This window comes from Manis javanica, chromosome 7 (genome assembly GCF_040802235.1).
Source record: "Manis javanica isolate MJ-LG chromosome 7, MJ_LKY, whole genome shotgun sequence".
Lineage (NCBI taxonomy): Eukaryota > Metazoa > Chordata > Mammalia > Pholidota > Manidae > Manis > Manis javanica.
The window spans coordinates 34,133,871-34,159,094 of NC_133162.1; the positions used below are offsets into that span (position 1 = coordinate 34,133,871).

Consider the following 25,224-nt stretch of genomic DNA (forward strand, 5'->3'; position numbering starts at 1 on the left):
TTTCACTTTTTTAAAACATTAAAATTTTCCCATAATAAAATATATGTTTTAATTTAATATTAGCACTTCACTCTGTGAAACTTAGGGAAAAAAACTGTAGGAACTTAAATACTGTTCAAAAGAAAGGACTGCTAACAGTACCTTCCATGTGAGAGAAAAGAGCCTGCTTGTAAATGAGATGACAAGTGTATATATAGGATAAGTCTGAGTCACTGGAATTTGCCAAAGAGAAGAGTGTGGGTTCAACAAAATGAGGAGGTGCACAATTGCCCAGCAAAAGAGAACAGAATGGTGACACCATGAAAACAACTGTCACAAAAGTCTCAACATATCTCAAAATTTTCTTCAAAGTTAATTTCATCTTTTTTCAGGGATAATGCCTAGCATGTTTTCCCCAGATGAAGCATCTCCCTTGTAACCAATACTAATTTCAAAAATGGACTGTCCTGATAACTATACCACATACTGTACTGTTTCAGTCTCACCACTTTTTAATGTGATTTCTATTCACATTACCAAATGTAGTTTTATGAAAAGAAGTAACCACGCTGGAAAATTCAGGAAATGTGCCAATTACGCTTATCATACCATAGCAGGAACTTCATGACTTTAACAGGCGCCTACCACATGCCTGGGGTTAGGGCTATAGCAATGAACAGGTAAGGTCCCTAATGTACTGTACTGGGCTTTCGGGGCATCTCCTACCCAATCTACGAATAAAGAAATAGAGGTCCAGAAAGGTTAAATGATATTTGCCCATGACCTCACACCACATCAGTAGTAGGACCAGAGCAAAACAAGAACCCAAGACTCTGGCCTCTTAGGGCAAGGTAGATTTAACTTGAAATGGTTCACACAGCGCTCAGCTTCTAGGAAGTGTATCCTCAAGAAAAGAATAAAGTTGTAAAGTTCAATCAGTCCCAAGTCCCCTAAGTGGACAATAATTTCATTATCATCACTGCGAAAGATGAAACCTTCTATTTAAAAGGAACTTATTTTTGAAGAGAGTGCCTCACCTAATCTAATGGATCACCACGGTGCTGGACTAATTATTCTAGTATTAGGGCAACAGGCATTCTGTCTGGAATACTTTTTATCTAAGTACTATTTTTATAGGGTGGAGATCCTTTTCGAAATAAATGGGAAAATTAAAACAAAATTAAGGAAACGTTTGTAAATAAACACAAGCTTCCCCGACACCAGAGAGGCGTGTCGGGCGAGCTCCCGGTCGCACGCGCGCGGTCCTGAGCGACAGCTCCTCCCCTCCCGCCCACGCGGCCGTCTCGCCCACTCGGGCCGCGCGGGTGCAGAAGGGTGCCGGCGCCTCGCGCTCAATTTCAATTCTCCCACGCCCGCCGCAGCAGGGTTCCCACCAGCGCGCGCCGCGGCACCTCAGCCCCGCCGGCTGCAGGCAGTTAACCTTCGCCCCCGCCACAGCCGCCCTCAGCCCGGCCGCGAGCCGGGGAGCCGGGGAGCCCCGAAGCGCGTCTAGGCGGCGCCTGGGATCCCAGGGCTGGAGGCGCCGCGGCAGCCACACCCACCGGCTGCGCGGTGACAGCTCCAGCCGCCGAGGCCCGCCGTGCCGACAGGTGCTGCCACCGGCTCCTCCCCGGCCCGGCCCAGATCCCGGCCCGCCGCTCCGGGGCGCCCTGCCCGCCTCCGAGCCCACCACCTGTCGGGCCGCTCCGCGCGCGGCTGACGGCGGACGCCTTGCGGGGCTCCTGGCGAGCTGCCGGCGGCGACAGCCTGAGGCCCGGGGAGATGAGAGTTTTACCGGAGGGTGGGCCCCACGCAGGCAGTGTCGGTGCTCTCGATCTCCTGCAAGATCCGCTCATGCTCCGGGACAGTGCCCGAAGCCTCGCCGCTCTCCGCCATCTTGGCCTGGAAGCTGAGGAGCCGGCGAAGCGCGGCCCCGCGCAGGCCGCGGGAGCGAGCGGCTGGCTGCGCGTGCGAGAGGGAAGGAAACGAGGCGGGGCGGGCGGGGGCGCGCGGACTGTGTGCGAGGAACGCGCGGGCGCGCGACCCGGTACCTGATGTGGGAACCCGCACCTGCCCGAGGCCAAGGTGCTGCAGGCGGCGGCTGGAAGTGGAGACACAGCGCCTCCACCTCTCCCCGCCGTTGGCCCCTACTTGCTATTCAGTGATTGGCCTGGCTTTACATATATTCTCACATTCTGTAAGCCAGACCCTGTGCTTCGCCCTGGGGATGCCTTAGTAATGCCTTAGTATTACAAACCCTCAGTTTGTAATAAAAGCTATGGGAATGATTAGCAAGGCGGCCTGATGTATTCTGGGTGGTGGAAAGTCAGAGAAAGGAAAACACGCACTCAAAAAAAAGCAAAACTGTGTGTGCGGGAGTAAGATTTATTTTAGGAATGAACCGAGATGATCCCAGCTGAGGACCATGCCCGCAGGAAGTTCACAGAGGCCACTTGGAAATAAATTACAGGCGTGAGAAAAATTAAATGACGAAAAGCTATGACACTTTAAGCCAGAAAACAAAGAGTCCCAGGGCAGTGTGCGATTTCATGCCACAGTCCTGGAACCCAGGTACCCCAAGCCTCTGCGGCTGAGATGAGGGGAGGCGGAGGCGTTGAAGAAGAGGAGGTGTCAGAGAGAGGGGAAGACAGACGTGCGGTGGGGGCGGGGGTTGGGCAAAGGCACGAGTGCAGAGGAGTCCGGCTTAATGACATGCTGTGGGACGCTTAGTAAACCAGTTTGTCTTGCTCAAAGCAGCCACTGAGGAAAATTAATCAGGCCCTGCAAACCTAGCCCTGAGAAACAACTATTTATGGTTTCCACTGATCCAGGGTTCCGAACTTCCCTTTGAACCAACCAAGCTCTTTACTATCTCACCCCCTTCAGTGAGCTTTTAGTAGACATCTACCTTCACCTTCCTCCCCATAAAAATCCTGAGATTTTTATGTATTGTATAAGAGTTTAAAGCACAAGCTCTGAAGACAGCCGTCTTCAATTCCCAGATCCTTCATTTCATGGGTGGGGGGCGGGGGTGACATTAGGCAAGAACCTAATCCCTTTTTCAGTTTCCCCATCTGTAAATGACCATAGTAGTAACATCTACCTCATACTGCTGTCCTCTGTTGTATTAGTTGTTTTCGACTGTAGCTGTAACAAATTACCAAAATTTAGTAGCTTAAAACAACTCAAGGTTATTATCTTACAGTTCTGTGGTTGAAGTCCCACGGTGTCTCACTGTGCTAAAATTAACATGTCAGCACAACTGCATTCCTTTTCCAGAAACTCTAGGGGACAATTCATTTCCTTACCTTTTCCAGCTTCTAGAGGCCACCACATCCCTTGGTTCATGGCCCCCCTCCTCGGTCTTTAGAGTCAGCCACACTGCGTCTCTCTGACCATCCTTCTGTAGTCCTATCTCCCTCTGACTCTGACCTAGGCCAGGAAAGGTTCTCTGCTTTTAAGGACTCATGTGATTATGTTAGCCCTAACCATATAATTTCTGATAATCTTCCATCTCAAGGTCATAACCTTAATAATATCTGCAATATCCCTTCTGTCACGTAAGGAATATATTTACAGGATCCAGAAATTAGAACATGGACACTGTGGGAAGCCATTAGTCTGCCATTAGTAAGAGTGCAATAAACATTACTAACATACATAAATGCCCTCCTTCCTATTAACCTGAAATTTCTGTCCTCCCTGGAAAATTCAACTCAAATTTATCTCCTTCATAAGAATTCCCTATCTAATCATAACTTTCTCTGCTAACTCTACGTTCAGTTTAGCACATTTACCCACTCCACCAACTGTGTTACTAGTCTGCACTGTTTTGATTAATTACTTGTCATATATTTGCCAGGTTTGTTTGTACACTTGGACCCCAGAAAACTGAAATGCTACTGATGTCAGTCCATGCTGGCTTGGAAGCTCTGCTACATCCAACTGCACATTCTACCAAGAACCCCCATCACAAGATGGTTTCCACTGTCTTGGTGGTACAAGAGAATCTAGCTTTTCTCTAGGAAATGCCACTTCCTCAATATGTGAGAATATGCAGATACAAACAAACAAAAAACCTCTTCTCAAGTCTACCAGCACTGTCACACCATGTTAAGGTCCTTAGTTCAGAAATGACTTTTGTTTTTAATTTTGCAATTTCCTATAGTTCCTCATAGAGTTCTGCATATAGCTGAGAGAAAGCTGGAGAGGTGTTGAAACAGATGGTGCTGAAGTTCTGAAGCCATTGGAAAGAGTTCAGGGTGAGTTAGAAAGCTCATTCCAAACAGATCTGAACATAAAGTAGGAGTTTGATTCATCTGTGATGTATAACAATTAGGAATTCAAACAGTATCAAATTGTAAAAAGTTTCTTCAAACTTGCTCTTTATATACTGACATTAAATATAACATTCTGTAGTATGGTCGTATTCAGTTGCCTTAATAAAAATCTGTAGCACTACCAGAAATGTTATCTCAAACTCTCTCATGTCCACTTTTATCAAGAGCTTCTGTGCGAGAAACAATATTAATAGATTTTTGCCAAAAGATATAAAGTCATCCATTCCTCTGATTATTTAAAATTTTATTCTTGGATCAAGTGTAATCCCTGTACCTAGACTCTAATGTTTTGACCCTTCGGGCTTTTTTTTTTTACTGAGTAGTAAAAAAAAAAATGAGTGTTTTCAAAGCAAAATAGAAGGAACAAAATAGCAATAGACTCAAACACTGAGAAGGGACTAGTGGTTACCAAGGAAGATGGGTTGGAGTGGGTAGAGGGGAAGGTGAAGGGGATAAATGGGCATAATAATTTGCAATCACAATATACGTTGGTCGTTGGGAAGGTGGTACAGCATGGAGAATATAGTCAATGATTCTGTAACATCTGACTACCTTGATAGATAGTAACCTCACTGAAAGGGATAAGGATTCAATGATATGCATAATTGTTGAACCACTGTGATGTATATTTGAAACCAACATAAGATTATATATCAATGATACTTTAATTTCCAAAAAAAAATTAGTGTTTTCTTAGCTGACTGCCTCTCCAAGTACTGATGAGGCCCCACCCCCTGGTGTCAGCTCTTTAGAAGAAAAGAGGAGCCTTTTGAAAATGGAACCTGATATCAAAACATAAGAAATAAGGACCTATTTAATACCTTCCTACAAACAGAACTGAAAGCCAGTTCTCTGCAGGAATTGGCAGACTATCTTAGCTTACTGTGCATAGCCAGACCTCATTGTTCTGAAGCATAAAACAAGATGAGTAAGAACAAGACATGTGGCACAAGCCCACTTCTTATCTGGAGACTGTCTGCCTCCTAATGAGACCTTCCTTTCCTCAGCATTCCTTACCCAGACCCTTTTCTCTCCCCTTCTCCAATCCTGACACCATCTATCCAAAGCCAGATCCAAATGCCTCTGTTCTGGGAGGCCAACCCTGCCTAGGCCATCCTCGCTCCAGGCCCGTTTCAACAACTGCCCACAGAGATTACTTCAATATAAGCAGCAGTATCTTCCCCTCAATTCAAGCCAAGAGAGAAGGAAGTTATATACCACTTCTCCTTCTGAAACAGCTTTTACTGGTTCCCTCTGTGACTTCTGAGAGTTCCGTTAGTACCTAAGGGTTTTTGCTAAGAATTCAAAACCAGATGTCCTAAATAACTATGTAAATTTTAATTATGGACATAGGTAAGAAAAATATATCAATAAAAATTTTTTAAAAAACACTTTTCTAAAGTGATACATTTCTAAATGGTGTTAAAATAAAGAACTTCAAGTATAGGTCAAAATAAAAACCACAATAGGTATACACTGAGCGCTATTTGCTAAGCCCTGTGCACCATCTAATATAACCTTTCCTAATTTAATTATTAATTTAACTGGTAATTAAATTAGTACTAATTTTACTGAAATCTAATTTAATCTTATGGGGATACTTTCATTATCTCCAATTTAATTTGAAGAAACTGAGACAGAGATTAAATCACTTGTCCAAGGTCACACAGCTAATGAGAGTTGAACATTGACCCTATTTAAATCAGTTCCTGTTTTTCCCATTAATAAAAAAATCAGCCAAGAAGAATGTTCCAACGTTGTTTTGTGCAAGGATAAATGATTTAATCAGTCTTGCCTGAGGAGTTGGAGGGTTAGGGTGCACACAGGCTGATGGCACGGGCATGTTGAGTTATTTTTCAGGCGATGAATATTGACTTCCAGAGAGCTACCCCAAATCGTTCTCCAGGACTTCTGGAAGAGGAAAGATACACTAGGGAGACTGGCAAGGGCAAGAGATGCAGTCTGTGTCCAGTGTCATGCTAACCAGCAAAGTAAGGATTTAACCAGTGAATAAATTCAGTCATTTATGATTTATGCTTTGAACCACTTGCCTACAGACTAATAACCAATCTTCAGAAAGTCCCTGCCTCAGAAGGAGGCTGTAGAATGCAACTGCCCTGGTCTGGCATTTAATTGCTTGGGTTCAAATTCCAATTCATCTTTTACTAGCTCTGGAGCCTCAGCAGAGCCATTTAACTTGTCTAAGCCTTAGTCTCTTCAAGTGTAAATTAGGGGAATTCCTAATTCACCAGGTTGTGTGGGAATTAAAGGAAATAACACATGTGTGATGTTTAGTCTAGAGGTCATTATTAGTCAACATTGATGTTTAGTCAGCATTAGCATTGGAGACTGGGATTATCAGACACTTATTACTAAGCCAGGTAGCCCAGAATTTAGCTTGCTCTTTGATAAAATTAAAATAAAACCAGACACATAAATGTTATTTTATTCTAATCATTGAAAAAAATCTGATAACCCTGAAGATGGCGGCAGGAGTAGTTCAGTGGAAATCTCCTCCCAAAAACATATATATTTATGAAAATACAATAAACAACTATTCCTAAAAGAGACACCAGTGGATATAGTAAAACAGCCAGGATAGATCTACATCTGCGAGAACTCAACATCACACAAAGGGGGTAAGATACAAGCCACAGCCAGGTGGGACCTGAACGCTCCCCTACCCCAGAACCCGGCAGGAAGAAAGGAGTAGGAATGGGGAAGGAGTGAAAGTTCAGAACTTCTAAACAACCAGCTCTAGAAATCCACACCCAGAGCGCAGACACAAGGTGCATGGGGTGCTGGATATTAGAGAAACGGAAAAGCAAAACCTGCAGGCAGGTCCCCGAAAGAGGCGCCCCTGAGAAAAAAGAAAAGCAAGTGCTTTTTGCAAGTCTTGAAGAGACAGGGACCCCACAGCTGGATGAAGTCGTCCTGGCACACTAAGCCAGCAGCTGCAAATCCCGGGGAACTTTAGGCACCCTAACCCCCTGGGCAGCAGCGCAGCTCTGAAGCCCCTCACAGCACTAAACAGCCTGCCAGTCATTCCCCCAACTGGTGCTGACCCTGACACACCGGCCCAGCAGTGGGAGAGTGGCAGCACGTGCCGGGGGCAGTGCTGCCAGAGGGGACCGGGAATGGCTCGTGTGAGCTCACCGCAGTGGCGACAAAGCCCAGGAGCAGGCCACACATGCCAGCAGTGGCAGAGCCAGACGGGCAAGGGAGAGGCCCATGCACATCTGCAGTGGTGCCAGAGGGAGCAGCCATGCTCCCAGCAGCCGAATGGAATCCCAGCCTGACCCACAGCCACCAGGGCTAGACCCAAAGGCCACTGCTGGCACACAGCTGCGCAGCAGGGCACCGCTATCATGAAGGAGCTCACCTGGCATGCCTGCCACTCCCCGCAGGGCTCTGCGCTACTCTGACGGAGACCCCGACCACAGCAGCTTAGGGGATTAACCCGGTGGCTGCTCCAGGAGTGCGGGTAACCAACACAGGCAGCAGAAAAGGGCATGGCATGCAACAAGCAGGAAAGGACTTTCTTCTCCCAGCTGACACACTCACAACATGCCTAAAGCCATCACCATCACCATGAAAAGGCAGAAAAATTTAGTCCAGTCCAAAATAGTTCAGACAACACCTGAGAGAGGATCTGCAGAGACAGACCTAACCAGTCTCCCAGAAAAAGAATTCAAAATAAAAATCATAAACATGCTGACAGAGCTGCAAAGAAATATACAAGAGCTAAGGGATGACGTCCGGATGGAGATTACAGAAAACAGACAATCTCTGGAAGGATTTATAAGCAGAATGGATAAGATGCAAGAGGCCATTGATGGAATAGAAACCAGAGAACAGGAATGCATAGAAGCTGATGCAGAGAGAGATAAAAGGATCTCCAGGAATGAAGCAACATTAAGAGAACTGTGGGACCAATCCAAAAGGAACAATATCTGCATTATAGGGGTACCAGAGGAAGAAGAGAGAGAAAAAGGGATAGAAAGTGTCTTTGAAGAAATAATTGCTGAGAACTTCCCCAAACTGGGGGAGGAAATAGTTGCTCAGACTACAGAAGCACACAGAACTCCGAACAAAACACATCCTAAGAGGACAACACAAAGACACATAATAATTAAAATGGCAAAGATCAGGACAAGGACAGAGTATTAAAGGCAGCCAGAGAGAGAAGAAAGGTCACCTACAAAGGAAAACCCATCAGGCTATCAACAGATCTCAACAGAAATATGACAGGCCAGAAGAGAATGGCATGATATATTTAATACAATAAAACAGAAGGGCCTTGAACCAAGGATACTGTATCCAGCACGATTATAATTTAAATATGAAGGAGAGATTAAACAATTCTCAGACAAGCAAAAGTTGAGGGAATTTGCCTCAAACAAACCACCTCTACAGGGTATTTTAGAGGGACTGCTCTAGATGGGAGCACTCCTAAAAAGAGCACAGAACAAAACACCCAACATACGAAGAATGGAGGAGGAGGAAAAAGAAGGGAGTGAAATAATCATCAGACTGTGTTTATAACAGCTGAATAAGTGAGTGAGGTCAGACAGTAAGGTAGTAAACAAGCTAACCTTGAATGTTTCACAACCATGAATCTAAAGCCTGCAATGGCAATAAGTACGTATCTTTCAATAATCACCCTAAGTGTAAATGGACTGAATCCACCAATCAAAAGACACAGAGTAATAGAATGGATAAAAAAGCAAGACCCATCTATATGCTGCTTACAAGAAACTCACCTCAAACCAAAGACATGCACAGACTAAAAGTCAGGGGATGGAAAAACATATTTTGGGCAAACAACAGAGAGAAGAAAGCAGGGGTTGCAGTACTACTATCAGACAAAATAGACTTCAAAACAAAGAAAGTAACAAGAGATAAAGAAGGACATTACATAATGATAAAGGCCTCAGTCTAACAAGAGGATATAACCATTAAAAACATATATGCACCCAACACAGCAGCACCAATATATGTGAAACAAATACTAACAGAATTAAAGGAGGGAATAGAATGCAATGCATTCATTTTGGCGGACGTTAACACACAACTCACTCCAAAGGACAGATCCACCTGACAGAAAATAAGTAAGGACACAAAGGCACTGAACTACACACTAGAATAGATGGACCTAACAGACATCTATAGAACTCTACATCCAAAAGCAACAGGATACGCATTCTTCTCAAGTGCACATGGAACATTCTCCAGAATAGACCACATACTAGGCCACAAAAAGAGCCTCAGTAAATTCCAAAAGATTGAAATCCTACCAACCAGCTTTTCAGACCACAAAGGTATAAAAATAGAAATAAATTGTACAAAGAAAGCAAAAAGGCCCACAAACACATGGAGGCTTAACAACATGCTCCTAAATAATCAATGGATCAATGACCAACTTAAAATGGACATGCAGCAATATATGGAAACAAAGGCAACAACAACACAAAGCCCCAACTTCTGTGGGATGTAGCAAAAGCACTCTTAAGAGGAAAGTATATAGCAATCCAGGCACACTTAAAGAAGGAAGAACAATCCCAAATGAATAGTCTATCACAATTATTGAAACTGGAAAAAGAAGAACAAATGAGGCTTAAGGTCAGCAGAAGGAGGGCCATAATAAAGATCAGAGAAGAAATAAATGAAATTTAGAAGAATAAAACAATAGCAAAAATCAATGAAACCAAGAGCTGAATCGTCAAGAAAATGAACAAAATAGATAGGCCCCTAGCCAAACTTATTAAGAGAAAAAGAGAATCAATACACATCAACAGAATCAGAAATGAGAATGGAAAAATCACGACAGACTCCACAGAAATACAAAGAATTATTAGAGAACACTATGAAAATCTATATGCTATTAAGCTGGAAAACCTAGAAGAAATGGACAACTTCCTAGAAAAATACAACCTTCCAAGGCTGACCCGGAAAGAAACAGAAAATCTAAACAGAACAATTGCCAGCAACAAAAATGAGGCAGTAATAAAAAAACTATGAACCAATAGAAAGAGAAATCAGGAAAACAACTCCATTCACAATTGCATCAAAAAGAATAAAATACCTAGGAATAAACCTAACCAAAGAAGTGAAAGACCTATACCCTGAAAACTATAAGACACTCTTAAGAGAGATTAAAGGGGACACTAACAAATGGAAACTCATCCCATGCTCTTGGCTAGGAAGAATTAATATCGTCAAAATGGCCATCCTGCCCAAAGCAATATACAGATTTGATGCAATCCCTCTCAAATTACCAGCAACATTCTTCAATAAACTGGAACAAATAGTTCAAAAATTCATATGGAAACACCAAAGACTCCGAATAGCCAAAGCAATCCTGAGAAAGAAGAATAAAGTGGGGGGATCTCACTCCCCAAATTCAAGCTCTACTACAAAGCCATAGTAATCAAGACAATTTGGTACTGGCACAAGAACAGAGCCACAGACCAGTGGAACAGATTAGAGACTCCAGACATTAACCCAACTATATATGGTCAATTAATATTTGATAAAGGAGCCATGAACATACAATGGGGAAATGATAGTCTATTCAACAGATGGTGCTGGCAAAACTGGACAGCTACATGTAAGAGAATGAAACTGGACCATTGTCTAACCCCATACAAAAAGTAAATTTAAAATAGAATAAAGACCTGAATGTAAGTCATGAAACCATAAAACTCTTAGAAAAAAACATAGGCAAACATCTCTTAGACATAAACACAAGTGACCTCTTCTTGAACATATCTCCCTTGTCAAGGAAAGCAAAAGCAAAAATGAACAAGTGAGACTATATTAAGCTGAAAAGCTTCTGTACAGCAAAAGATACCATCAATAGAACAAAAAGGTACCCTACAGTATTTGTAGGGAGAATATATTTGTAAATGACAGGTCCGATAAAGGCTTGACATCCAAAATATATGAAGAGTTTACCCACCTCAACAAACAAAAAACAAATAATCCAATTAAAAAATGGGAAGAGGAAATGAACAGACAGTTCTCCAACAAAGAAATTCAGATGGTCAACAGACACATGAAAAGATGCTCCACATCGCTAGTTATCAGAGAAATGCAAATTAAGACCACAATGAGATATTACCTCACACCAGTAAGGATGGCTACCAACCAAAAGACAAACAACAACAAATGTTGGGCAGGTTGTGGAGAAAGGGGAACCCTCCTACACTGCTGGTGGGAATGTAAATTAGTTCAATCATTGTGGAAAGCAGTATGGAGGTTCCTCAGAATGCTCAAAATAGAAATACCATTTGACCCAGGAATTCCACTTCTAGGAATTTACCCTAAGAATGCAGCACTCCAGTTTTAAAAAGACAGATGCACCCCTGTGTTTATCGCAGCCCTATTTACAATAGCCAAGAATTGGAAGCAACCTAAGTGTCCATCAGTAGATGACTGGATAAAGAAGATGTGGTACATATACACAATGGAATATTATTCAGCCATTAGAAGAAAACAAATCCTACCATTTGCAACAGCATGGATGGAGTTAGAGGGTATTATGCTCAGTGAAATAAGCCAAGCAGAGAAAGACAAATACCAAATGATTTCACTCATCTGTGGAGTATAACAACAAAGGAAAAACTGAAGGCACAAAACAGCAGCAGAATCACAGAACCCAAGAATGAACTAACAGGTACCAAAGGAAAAGCGACTGGGGAGGATCAGTGGGTAGGGAGGGATTAGGGGGGTAAGAAGAAAGGGGGTGTTATGTTTAGCATGCAGAATGTGGGGGGTGGGAGAAAGAGGAGGGCTGTGAAACACAGAGAAGAAAAGTAGTGATTCTACAACATTTTCCTATGCTGATGGACAGTGACTGTAATGGGATTTGTGGGGAGACTTGGTGTAGGGAAGAGCCAGTAAACATAATATTCTTCATATAATTGTAGATTAATGATAACAAAAAAAAAAGAAAAAAAAGAGAAAGAAAAGGGGAATTGCTCCCTGATAGGATAAAACTAACTGCAAATCAATGAGTAATGCATGCTTTACATATCCTTAATTTTGATCTTTTAAAGGGTGTCAGATGATCAGCTATGGAAGTTCAGTTTTCTGATAATATTCTTTTCTCTTAAAAAAAAAAAGCTGTTCCTGTGTGGTGATCTCTAATAGGTTCTTCACAATGGTATAAAGGGCATATCAAAGTGTGGGCAAAGGGTTTGTTTGTGTCTATACAGAGGATCAAAGCCTAATTTGGCTACCCAGAAAACAATTTAAGATACGATATGAAGAACTTCCAACATCAATAGCCTCTGGAAGAGTCATTCCAGAAGATGATCATCAAAAAAACTTCAACAAAGATCCTGGTGCTGTTGCAGTTGTAGCTGCATTCATCCCACCAGTTCCTGGACTTGCCATTGGAATGAGAAAGGAGATGTCTAAGCTGGCCTGTGCATATAGTAAAACAACAAATATGACTGGATCTATACTGTTGGAACTCAACCAAGAATTAGGAGAAGTGCAAGTTGCAGTGCTCCAAAATTGTGCGACTATAGACTATCTACTGTTAAAAGAGCATATGGGATGTAAACAGTTCCCAGGAATGTGTTGTTTTAATTTGTCAGATTTTCCTCAAACTATTCAAATTCAGTTAGACAATATCCATCATATCATTGATAAGTTTTCACAAATGCCTAGGGTACCTAACTGGTTTTCTTGGTTTCACTGGATATGGCTGGTAATTGTAGGTCTGCTTTTGTTATGTAGCTGTATTCCTATTATGTTAATGTGTATACACAACTTAATTAGTAGTTTGTTAAAACCTATACATGTTTATGTTACTCTACAAGAAGATATGCCAAAGAAATAATCAATCTTCCCATGTTTTCTTACATCTGCTACTTCTATAGCTTTTCTTCTTCCTTCCTAATTACAACCCTCTAGTAGAATTCGTGCCTCATATTGAAAATTACCAAGTATCATAATTCTTCCAAGTGGTAAAGATACCTCAAGACAAATGCTGGGCATAGAAGCCACAGGGCATAAATCTGCAAAGGAGTAAAAAAGCTAATCTTTTCAAACAATATTGCTTCTCTCTCACTTACCAACTTTACATTTCCCTGTATGGCCCCGGAAGATGACTGGTTAGCCAGAGACGGGTAAGATTCCTCAAGGGAGGAACAACCTAAGACAGGCACAGTCGCAGGGGGGCCATCAGGTGAGAAATTGGGGATCAACAGAGGTGAGGCTTAGAACCTCACCGCCCCCCTGTTTTGAGAGAAATCTTCTGCATCCATGGATGTTTTGTTGCCCTTGGATTAATACTTAGTCCTTAGGCACAGACCTGATCATCTACATTTGCCCTCTTACAGCACTAAATTATGTTTTCTACCTTTATCTTGCATCTACCTACCACTTATGTATTTTATTTTAAAAAATAATAATAATAATAAGGGAGAAATGTGGGATTCACATATAAATCAAGTATAAAAATCATACAAATAATCATATCTACTTGATTGTTTACAGTTCATGATGCGTGATCAAAACTGAAAGTTTCTGTGATAGGACTGCCCTTGCACTGTTCACCATGTAAGAACTTATTCACTATGTAAGAACTTGTTTGTTATGCTTCAGAAGATTGGAGACTGTTGAGAATTAGGCTTGGGGTTGATTAATGATTGTGCATTGAGTCCCCTATACAGAATTTTGTTGTTGTTAACAACCATTTGATCAATAAACTATGAGAGATGCCTTCTCAAAAAAAATAAATAAATAAAATAACATAAAATAAAATAAAAATCTCATGGACATAAACATGAGTGACTTCTTCATGAACATATCTCCCTGGGGAAGGGAAACAAAAGCAAAAATGAACAGGTGGGACTATATCAAGCTGAAAAGCTTCTGTACAGCAAAGGACACCATCAATAGAACAAAAAGGTATCCTACAGTATGGGAGAATATATTCGTAAATGACAGATCCGATAAAGGGCTGACATCCAAAATATATAAAGAGCTCACACACCTCAACAAACAAAGAACAAATGATCCAATTAAAAAATGGGAATAGGAGCTGAATAGACAGTTCTCTAAAGAAGAAATTCAGATTGCCAACAGACACATGAAAAGATGCTCCACATCGCTTATCATCAGAGAAAAGCAAATTAAAACCACAACGAGATATCACCTCACACCAGTAAGGATCACCATCATCGAAAAGACAAACAACAACAAATGTTGGCCAGGTTGTGGAGAAAGGGGAACCCTCCTACACTGCTGGTGGGAATGTAAATTAGTTCAACCATTGTGGAAAGCAGTATGGAGGTTCCTCAGAATGCTCAAAATAGAAATACCATTTGACCTAGGAATTCCACTTCTAGGAATTTACCCTAAGAATGCAGCACTCCAGTTTGAAAAAGACAGATGCACCCCTATGTTTATCACTGCACTATTTACAATAGCCAAGATATGGAAGCAACCTAATTGTCCATCAGTAGATGACTGGATAAAGAAGATGTGATACATATACACAATGGAATATTATTCAGCCATTAGAAGAAAAGAAATCCTACCATTTGCAACAACATGGATGGAGCTAGAGGGTATTATGCTCAGTGAAATAAGCCAGGCAGAGAAAGACAAGTACCAACTGATTTCACTCATATGTGGAGTATAAGAGCAAAGAAAAACTGATGGAACAAAACAGCAGCAGAATCACAGAACCCACGAATGGACTAACAGTTACCAAAAGGAAAGGGACTGGGGAGGATGGGTGGAAAGAGAGGGATAAGGGCGGGGCAAAAGAAAGGGGGCATTACAATTAGCATGTATAATATGGGAGGGGTCATGGGGAGGGCTGTACAACACAGAGAAGGCAAGCAGTGATTCTACAGCATCTTACTCCACTGGTGGGCAGTGACTGTGAAGGGGTATGTGGAGGGGACTTGGTGAAGGGGGGAGCCTAATAAACATAATGTTCTTCATGTAATTGTAGATTAATGATACCAAAATAAAAATTTTTTAAAAAGGTCCTTATTTTGTATCAGAGTTCTCTGAAACAGAACCTCATTTTTTCTTAGTGCTTGATGGGTGTAAACTGCCTAAAATTTGTTTCTTGTTGTAGAGGGGGCAATGGACCATGCCTTTAGGTTAGACTCTGGGTTCCAGATCCACTTTATTAAGCCATCAGAGATGTCAACGCCTCTAAGTCAAGCGCCTCTTCCTGATCCACGGAGGCATTGCTCCTCCTTTGACGTACATACTGTGGGAAAGAAATTGCGGATGCCGTCTCCACTTTCAGGAGCAGGGAAAATGTCTATTTGTTGCCCAGCCCAGTTAATAGTTGTTAAACAAATGAACCACACACAAATACTTCTGATTTTAAGCTTAATGTTGTAAAACCACGTTTCATGAGGCACACCTCTATAGAAAAATTCCCCTCCCTACTTCTGGGAACCTTATCACCGGCTTCCTGATTGCCATGTTCTCGAGATTTTGCTAATATCATTCAGATATTTCTTAAAGAGTTTACGAGCCCTCTCATTACATAATTGTTGAACTGTATCAAAATGTAAAGTACAGGCAGGCTTTAAACACTGGCTCTAATAACAACCCTTCCTGGTGCCTTTAGCCACTCTGGTGGTGTCTTGACAACGGCATTCCTCCAGTTTCTGCCTTATTGGTGCAGTGACCCCAAGTGGCTATACTCTGTAAGTGCAAGAGAGTATGAATAAAGCCTTGCCATGTCTCAGGATTCCTGCTATAAAATCATGTCCAGGAATCTATTGTTTCATAAAGATCTGGACCCCATGGTGGAGAACAATAGAAGGAAATTTGAAATTGACGCCAAGTAAAATAAATAATTCTGAAATATGGACCAGTCCTCAGGGAAGTTCAAGAGCAATTACCCCCAAGCTCTGTTCATTCAACAGCTGTTTTTATTGAATGCTTGCCCTGTGCCAGGCTCTGGGCTAAGAGGCAGGGCTGGCTCATCAGTGCATTACATATTCAATTGCTCTTGGCTTAACGTTCTGCCATCACCATCTCGTAATTCTTAATTTTTGAACAAGAGGGCCTGCATTTTCATTTTGCTTTGGGTCTGGCAAATTATGTTGCTAGTCCTGCCCTCTGAACAATGCCCTAAAAAAACCACTAGAAAAACATTTTAAAGTCCACTGAGCAATTAAAGAACAATATTATTTTCTCTGAGTTCCATCCTCCTTCTTTCCTTCTCTTTTTCCCCAGCTTGTAACACTGTTTTTCTCTTCTCTCTCCTCTTCGTTCCTTGTCCTCATTGTTAGTTTTTTTATTCTTCATCCTGTTCAGTGTACTCTGTCCTCACTCTGGCCCCACTTAGCTTTCCTTTATTGCCTCTTGCCCTTTCTCCCTCTCCTCTCACTTGTTCTATTTTTCTTTTTTTTCTCTCAGCAAAATGGGTTTTAAAATGTGACTAATACAATGTAAGGATATAGGAATGCTAATAATAGCAGACATTTGCTCCCTGGCCACTCTGAAAAATAGTATCCTTGGACCTCCCCAACCCTCACCCTGTTTATTATTTTTTATAACATGTATCACCACTTTTTTTGCTGTTGTTATTTATTTCTAGCCCCCTTCACTAAAATACAAGCTCCCTGTGAGCAGTTTCCAGGTCCTGACCTTGCTATATCAACAGCAAAACCATTGAATATCCTAGATCACTGTCTGCCACTTGTAGATGCTCCATAAATATTTATTTACTGAGTGAATGAATGGGTGAATGAGCATTACTATGTATGAGGTTATTACATTAAATACATTCCATGCCTAATTCATGCAATCCTTTCAATAGTTCTATGCTTAATTATAGAGGCAAAATTTGACCCCACATCCTTCGGGTTTCAGAGCCCATTCATTTAACTGCTAAATAAACAAAACTGTCTCCTTGGTTGGAACACATGGTTCCTAAACATAAAAATGTGTTTTAACTTTTCTCTAGTGTTTCACTGAAGATCAAACAGCTAATGGTACCATTTAAATGTTCAGCAAAAAATTTGGCAACTATATAGCCCACGCTCACGAGAGACTCAAGCTTTCCTGAGGTGCTGCAGATGTGGCAGGGCTCAGTTATGGTTAGGCCCACATTTATTTCTGAACAGTTTCTCGGGACTCCATTTCATATCCACAACATGTAACACACTATACCTCCCTCATTTCAGAGTAAAGAAGGTCATGATATTACATTAGTGTAAAATAGAAGCATTAGTAAATATGATTCTGAAAAAGAGATACCTCTCTCCCCTGAATAGAATGCTATCAAAATAAAATTTACATTCCTCAATATTTCCAACTGCTCAGAATTTCAAGATGTTGTGAGTGCTTGCTTACTTCAACACTCTAAAGTATATATTTATTAAATTATACTGGAATATAATGCCAGATGTAAATTAGACACCATAATAATTATAGCTAATATTCATTGAGCATCGACAATGTGCTAGGCAGGCATTGTGCTAAGCACTTCATATAAATTAGCCATTTGAGATAGGTTTTATTATAATCCCCACTTTATAGTTTCAGAAACTAAGGCCAAAAATCAAACAAATAATGAAACTTAGACCTTTGATTTCATCAGTATACTTAATGGAGTAAGATTTAATACAAATCTGAAGATTCGTATTGAATACATTTATGAAGATATAAATAGCAAGAGCATTCTAGAATATCTATAGCTGAATTGAACTAGTTATATTTTTTAGCATATTATCCGAAGTATTTTTGTGTTTAAAGTTTAGGCGGTTAGTTTTGTTTTGTATTGTTTTTATGCTTTCTGTCCTATCCTAAAAGCATGTTATCTTCACTCCTAGAAACATGAAAGTCAAAGAAATATCCTGTTTGCTCTTAAACTGGTAAAATTTCATGGTCAGCTTTTGGAAAAGAGCCCAAGAGAGTCTGTGAATACAAGCGTAAAACAATTATGTTATCATAAAACAATTTCACAAATCTCTTCTGGTACGTCATCTTGTACGATTCCCTTTTCCTCCTATTTTCCCCAGCCCTCTGCAGGGCTTTCTTTGGATGTGTCCCCTTTCTCTACCTCCCACTAACTTTGCAGTGTCCTCAACGTGTCCATGACTTTCTTATTTCAGGCTCAGCTATAGCAACAAAACCCACTGTGACTTCTAACCCAAATTGGTGCAGACATGCTGTGACTTTACAGCCTGTCCTAAGAGGTAACACACCTGCAGGACCCCAGGAGGCATGAATCCAGGCTACATCCAGGTTGGAGTCAGGATCCAGGGTGGGTACAGGGTACAGACTTGGCAGCAGTCTACAGGGTAAGACTTGGCAGCAGGATGTTCTAGTGTGAATATGGTAAATGTTTTGAACAGTTACTGCCCTATCCTAAGACCATAGCTGCTGTCACTAATTTATCACAGTGACCCTCAGCAGGAGATTTAGACAACCACTACCAATGCCTTGACATTGATATGCTAGTTGAGACCCACTCACCACTCCTTGTTGAAGGCAGTCAGCAATGCTGAAAGAGGCTGGCACTAGTACTTCCCTTTCATGTGGCCCCAACAGCCAATAAGCCTACCAGGGACAGGCCCACCCACCAAAGGGAGGAGCTGGCAAGGAGCTGGGTATATCTAAGCCACAGAGAGGGACTGGGTGGAAAACTGAAAGCCTAAAGAGAATGAGAAAATTCGGTGGAAATTAGCATATGGTGGTAACGTGATGAAAACAGTGCTGCCTAAAGCTGAAAATTTAGGGCAGCCAAACTAAGCCCAGATCCCACCTGCCGGTGAGTTCCGGCCCACTGCTCGGTGAGCCAGGAGATTTCTGAATGCCCAAAGCAAAGCCAGGCTAGGACAATGCAGGCACTAGTGGTAGGCCTCACTTTACACGTCTCCCTTTCCTCTTAAATTCAGTCACCATCTGCAGGGCTAACATCAAATTCCATTTTCTATGAGAATTTTATTTCCCAATTCAATTGGCCGAGATGCCCAAGACATCTTTAACAGATATTTCATTGGCAACACAAATAAACCATGGAAAAAGTATACTGTCTCAGCTCTCCCCTGAACCTATATCTTCTTTAAATTTAATGCTATGGGTAATGGTCCCATTGAACACATAGAATATGAAAACAAACACAGGTCCTCAGAATCATCTGATTCTTGTTCACTTTTCCACCAAAACAAAAAGAAGACCAAAGGAGTGACCCCAAGGGCCCGCTGGGGGAGTCAGGCAGGACACAGGCTGGACCACATGGGAGCAGCTGCCTCTGGGAGCAGCCAAGTATGAATGCAGCCCGGGCATTCATAATCAACACAGAGAGCCACTGATGATCCCCAGCGACATGACTCCTGGTCTCAGGAACCCCTTCACCACTCCTTGGGCAGAAGAAAAAGAAGAGCTGTTGAGTCACTCTTAAGTGACATTAGTAGAATCCATCTCTGAGTTCTGAGTCACTGAGCTGTCTGAGCTCACCTTGTTAGAAAAGCAAACTCCAAAGGGAAACAAAGTAAAACATGAACAAATGGGACTATATCAAGCTGAAAACCTTCTGTACAGCAAAGGACACCATCAGCAGAACAAAAAGGCATCCTACAGTATGGGAGAATATATTTTTAAATGACATATCCAACAAGGGATTAACATCCGAAATATATAAAGAACTCACATGCCTCAACACCCAAAAAGCAAATCACCCTATTAAAAAATGGGTGGAAGATATGAACAGACACTTCTCCAAGGAAGAAATTCAGATGGCCAATAGACACATGAAAAGATGCTCCACATCACTAATAATCGGGGAAATACAAATTAAAACCACAGTGAGATATCACCTCATATCAGTTAGGATGGCCAACATATAAAAGACTAGGAACAACAAATGCTGGCGAGGATGCATAGAAAAGGGAACCCTCCTACACTGCTGGTGGGAATGTAAACTAGTTCAAACATTGTGGAAAGCAATAGGGAGTTTCCTCAAAAAGCTAAAAAGAGAAATACCATTTTTCCTGGGAGTCCCACTCCTAGGAATTTACCCAAAGAAAACAACTTCTCAGATTCAAAAAGACATATGCACCTCTATGTTTCTCGCAACACTATTTACAATAGCCAAGAAATGGAAGCAACCTAAGTGCCCATCAGTAGATGAATGGATAAAGATGATGTGGTACATATACACAATGGAATGCTATTCAGCCATAAGAAAGAAACAAATCCTACTATTTGCAACAACATGGATGGAGCTAAAGGGTATTACATTCAGTGAAATAAGTTAGGCAGAGACAGACAAATACCAAATGATTTCCCTCATTTGTGGAGTATAACAACGAAGAAAAACTGAAGGAACAAAATAGCAGCAGATTCACAGACTTTAAGAAAGAACTAGTGCTTACCAAAGGGGAGGAGTGGAGGAGGGTGGGTGGGGAGGGAGAGAAAAGGGGATTGTGGGGTATCATGATTGGTGCACATGGTGTGTGGGGGGGTCACGGAGAAGACAGTATAGCTCAGAAAAGACAAATAGGGACTCTGTGGCATCTTACTACACTGATGGGCAGTGACTGCAATAGGGTACTGGGGAGGGACTCAATAATAAGGGTGAATGTAGTAAGCACATTGTTTTCTTGTGAAACCTTCATAAGAGTGTATATCAATGATACCTTTATAAAAAATATAATAAATAAAAGAAAAGCAAACTCCACCTCACCCTGATCCGAACACTGACCTTGAGCAGGGCACCTCAAATTCACTACCTGAAAAACAAGGTGGACTGGGAGAAGGAGTTAACAACAGATTTTTAACAAAATAAGGTTTTACAACAGAAAATGTTTGTTGAAGCAATGCCTTTCTTCTGTGATGGGGAAAAACAAGTAGGAGAAAGCTCAGATGTTCTCTCCACCTAAATTTCATGGCACAGGGCTTTCCCTGAGAATGTTTCCTGTATTCCCAGCCCCATCCTCTCAATGTCCTAACCTTCCCTCACGGTCCATTCCAGGCAGGGCTTCACAGGAGGGCCTTTGCAGCCCTGCTGGCCAATCTGCCTCCAGCCAAACCCCTTAACCCCTTTCCACCCTCTCCACCTTTACAGCTTGTAGCTATTCAAATACTTCTGTCTCCTTAGCATCTTCCCCAAAATGATGACTTTCTCTCTGGACTATATTCTTCTGCCTCACAAGGTCCCCATTAACACAAAAGCTCATACAAATACATTCAACAAATATTTATCTAGCTACTATGTGCTGGACACCATGGAAGATTCTGCAGAGGATATTAAGATGTAAGACACATGTTCTGCCCTCAGGAATCATTAGCTTGGGCATGATTGTAATACAATGCAAGCACACACACACACACACACACATCCAAGTGAGTCAGAATAAATGCCCTGGATTCTTTGGAGACTTCAAAAGAAGGAGCATTCACTTGTGATTGGGGGATCAGGAGAGGCCTTCCAGAAGAAAGAGCATTTTGGCTGTGCTTTGCAAGATAGATTGGGTGTTGGCAGGCAGAGGTAAGAGTGAAGAACAATAAAGGAAAGGAACCATGCGCACAGGAGGAAGAAAATCTCATACTGTCAAATAGTCTAGTTTGGCCAAACAGAAGTTCTATCTTTATTTTCCAACCCTGATATTTGACCATATGAGATGATGTGGTCTATAAAAGCAATGGAACAAAACAGTTGACTTGGGAATGTCAATGACATACCAGGAATGTGTAGAAAGGCATCAAATGCCAGCCTAAGAAGTCTTCATCTAATCAGTGATTAGAGCAACAGTGTAGGAGAACTAATTTCATCCAAGATGAAGGCTTGTTGGGGGCTCTGTGTCTGTTCTCCACAATAACATCGGGCTGCTTTAACAGTAGCCTTTGGGAAAGGCTCTTACTCCTTGTTTAGTAACCCACCAGGAAGCTAAGAGTGGGCATTCCAGGCCCACTGGTGGTGGTGACAGGGCAGCCCTGGGTCATGCATTCATGCTGTCTCCACTCTGGAAGGTGATGCTGGGAAAGCAATGTGACTGCCATGCCTACAATGATTTTGTTCTTTAGGAAGACCAGGTACATGATTGGGGATATTTGACCTAAAAACAAAAGGTAGAAAATATCCAAGAACCAGAGCAGCAAGTCAGGTCCAATACCAAGTAAGACTAGCTGAGAGGATAGGTCCAAGGACAAATGAAGTCTGTAGATGGTGGCCAGGGTTGTGAGACCAGGGGAGAGGTGGAGAGGGTTGGGGGGTTGAAGGTCAAGGGCTCTGACGCAACACTGGCAGCAGAGGCCCCTGTAACTAACACAGGCTGAGGCTCTCATTACCCACTTCTCTTGTTCCCCTTTAGACTTGACCCAGCCACCAGGCTAATGCACATGTTTTAGAAGGTCCTGACACAGTATAAAGTATGTTTGATACGGCAAAAACTGAGTTTCCCATTAGTAAAGCTCTGGTTTCCTCTACCTATTGGATAGGCATTGAATGCCCTCTTTCATGGGATGTTTGTGAAGCTCAGATAACATGAGGATGTAAGGAACAGTTATAACAGAGTTGTAATTAGCTTGCAATTGCATCTACATATTGATAATTCATAATCCAAGACTCAACTAATGAATATTGATAGTTTGCTATGCCCCCAACACTGTCTTAGGCCCTTTGAAGAAATTAAAAATATATTTAATGCAAAGTCAAATTTAAATATTTGGGACACCTTTATTTAGATTTAAACTGTAGTAGATCTCAAAGCATTTGGCCCTGGGACCTTTCTGAGGATGAAGAAACAACACCAAAAAAAAAAAATCTTCTCACTTAATCTACAAATATTAGTCAACAAATATTTAATGACTGTCCCTATCACATTAGGTGATTGCATCCCATTCCCACATTGACAGATGTCAGATACAGGCAGGCAGACAGAAAGAATTAAATTTTAAAACCTGTCCTTTAAACACAAAGATACGTGGTCTTTCATTTTAATCCTGTTCTTGAAATATGCAAATTAATCCCCATATTACCAAAGAAGCTATTTTTAAATCTTATGTGAAAATTTAAAAAATACGTATCCGAGAGGTCATCAAACACCTGAGAGAGCAGCAAACACTTCAAACATTCTACATTTTTCCCCCAGAACTCATATCCACCCGAATATAAAGTGGTTTCATTGATATGTCTAATTGTTCTCAATGTTTTTCACTAAACAATATTTGAGAGAAAATAATTGAAACCACAGGTAAATGAGATGGAATATCTATTTGAAGATGGCATGAGTCCCTTTTTGATCACTTCAAAATCATTTGTATTTTTTAACCTTGCAGTGATGAACCAGGAAACACATATAACACAAAAAAAAGATGGATTCTTTAATTTACTGTAATTTCTCTAACAACAAGAAAACATTGAGATTAGGTGTATACAGAAAGAATTTTAACTATTTTTCAAAAATTACCTTTTATTCTGCTATAGAAAAAAGTATAAAAAGAAGTGAATAAGATTACTTTATCACAACAAAGGAAAACAATAAAATATTAAGGAGCCCTACCTTAAAGTAGCCTCAATGGGCAGCTCGAATGACTGAATCTCAGCCAAGACATTCTCATAGGTTTGATCTGGATCTTCTTCCAACATTGCTCCACATGCCCCTGATTTTCCACCTGCAGACATCATATTTTTGTGTGAAACAATTGTAATTTATAAAAGAAATGTAGGTTTCCTTCTAATTATTATAAGGGTTCTCTGTTCACCCAAAGTAGCAGCAAAAACTGAGCTCACTGTGTGACTTCATGCTATCAAAATCCTTGCTTCCAAGAATGTTGCACAGCTGTTGCTGTCCTGTCTCTACTTATAACATTTTACTTATTATTAACCTTGACACAGTTCAGAAAGTTCCTGCCTGATGCTTGCTCTATTTATTTACTTGTTTCTCAAAGATAGTAACTGCAAACTTTGGTAGGAATTAGAGACATTACACTACAAAAAGTTATTAAATACAATGGGCTTCTTAAAGCGCATACTTTAAATATTGTTTATGCTAAATACATAATAAAACTATGCTCCTAATTATTCCTGCAACTATTCCCTTGTCCACAAACCCAAGAAGGTAGCTTGTCCAGGAAAAATGTAACATCCTGTAGGATATGATTTTGAGGTCACTGGGCTACTTCCTTGGTTCCCCATCTCCTTTACTTCTCCACCCTACTCGCTTCTGTGTGGTTCCTCCATTATAAAACCATTCCTTCTTTTGTCCCCTGTTCTAAAACAAATGCTCCTAGCGCAGTTAGATTTTAATCCTTATCAGTTACATATGCCTCGCTGTGAATGAGTTTACCAGATCTTTTCTGCAGAACAGGTTTTGATAGGGAGGGAGAAAGCACAAAGACGCCAGGATGTTAAGGGTACTGGTTGCTGAGAGGAAGAAAGAACATAGGAAGTAGAGGCCCAAAATATTAAAGGAAAATGTGGCCTACAGCCAGCTCCAAGTAGGCCTAAAAATTAAATGGGCACATACTTCTCATTACCATTTGCACTAGATCTTCCTCAGTTCTGAGTTTAACCTCATGCTTTCTTGCCCAGTACTAGAAAGTGGGTATTTAAAGTAATAGGTAATGACATTCTTCCATATAAACCCATTTTTTTTAAGCTTTTATCAGATTTATCACTTCAACACCACCAAGATCCTCAAATCTCAGCCCTAGTTTCCCTCATGGCAGGATAGAACAAGTATTAGGAACAAAACTAACGCCATTTCCCCCAAGAGGAAGTGATGATGCCCTCCTTTAAGACTTGACACAAAACAATGATTTTCTATCTTGTGTTTAAGTCATTTAGAACATGGTTTTTAGTTTAACAAATTTATAAGATTATTTAAGAGCAGAATATCTATTTGACTCATATTTGTATTCCCCATAACAACACATTGCCGTATATATTCTTGAGTTGGTG

At 41.2% G+C, this 25,224-nt stretch overlaps 1 protein-coding gene across 6 annotated transcripts in view; it reads right to left on the bottom strand.

Moving 5' to 3' along the window:
* EXOC6 (exocyst complex component 6) overlaps positions 1-23,944 on the bottom strand; it is a 278,392-nt gene extending 254,448 nt beyond the window's left edge. For 3 of the 6 annotated variants that reach the window (XM_037015769.2, XM_037015768.2, XM_073240689.1), the window contains exon 1: positions 1,775-1,926. In XM_037015769.2, coding sequence (XP_036871664.2) covers positions 1,775-1,875 — 101 coding nt within the window. In that variant the 5' untranslated portion in view covers positions 1,876-1,926. Of the gene's footprint in view, positions 1-1,774; positions 1,927-23,824 lie in introns of those variants that run through there. The other 3 variants (XM_073240691.1, XM_073240690.1, XM_037015771.2) reach the window with 2 other exon arrangements.
* Between the last annotated feature and the right edge of the window lie 1,280 nt (positions 23,945-25,224).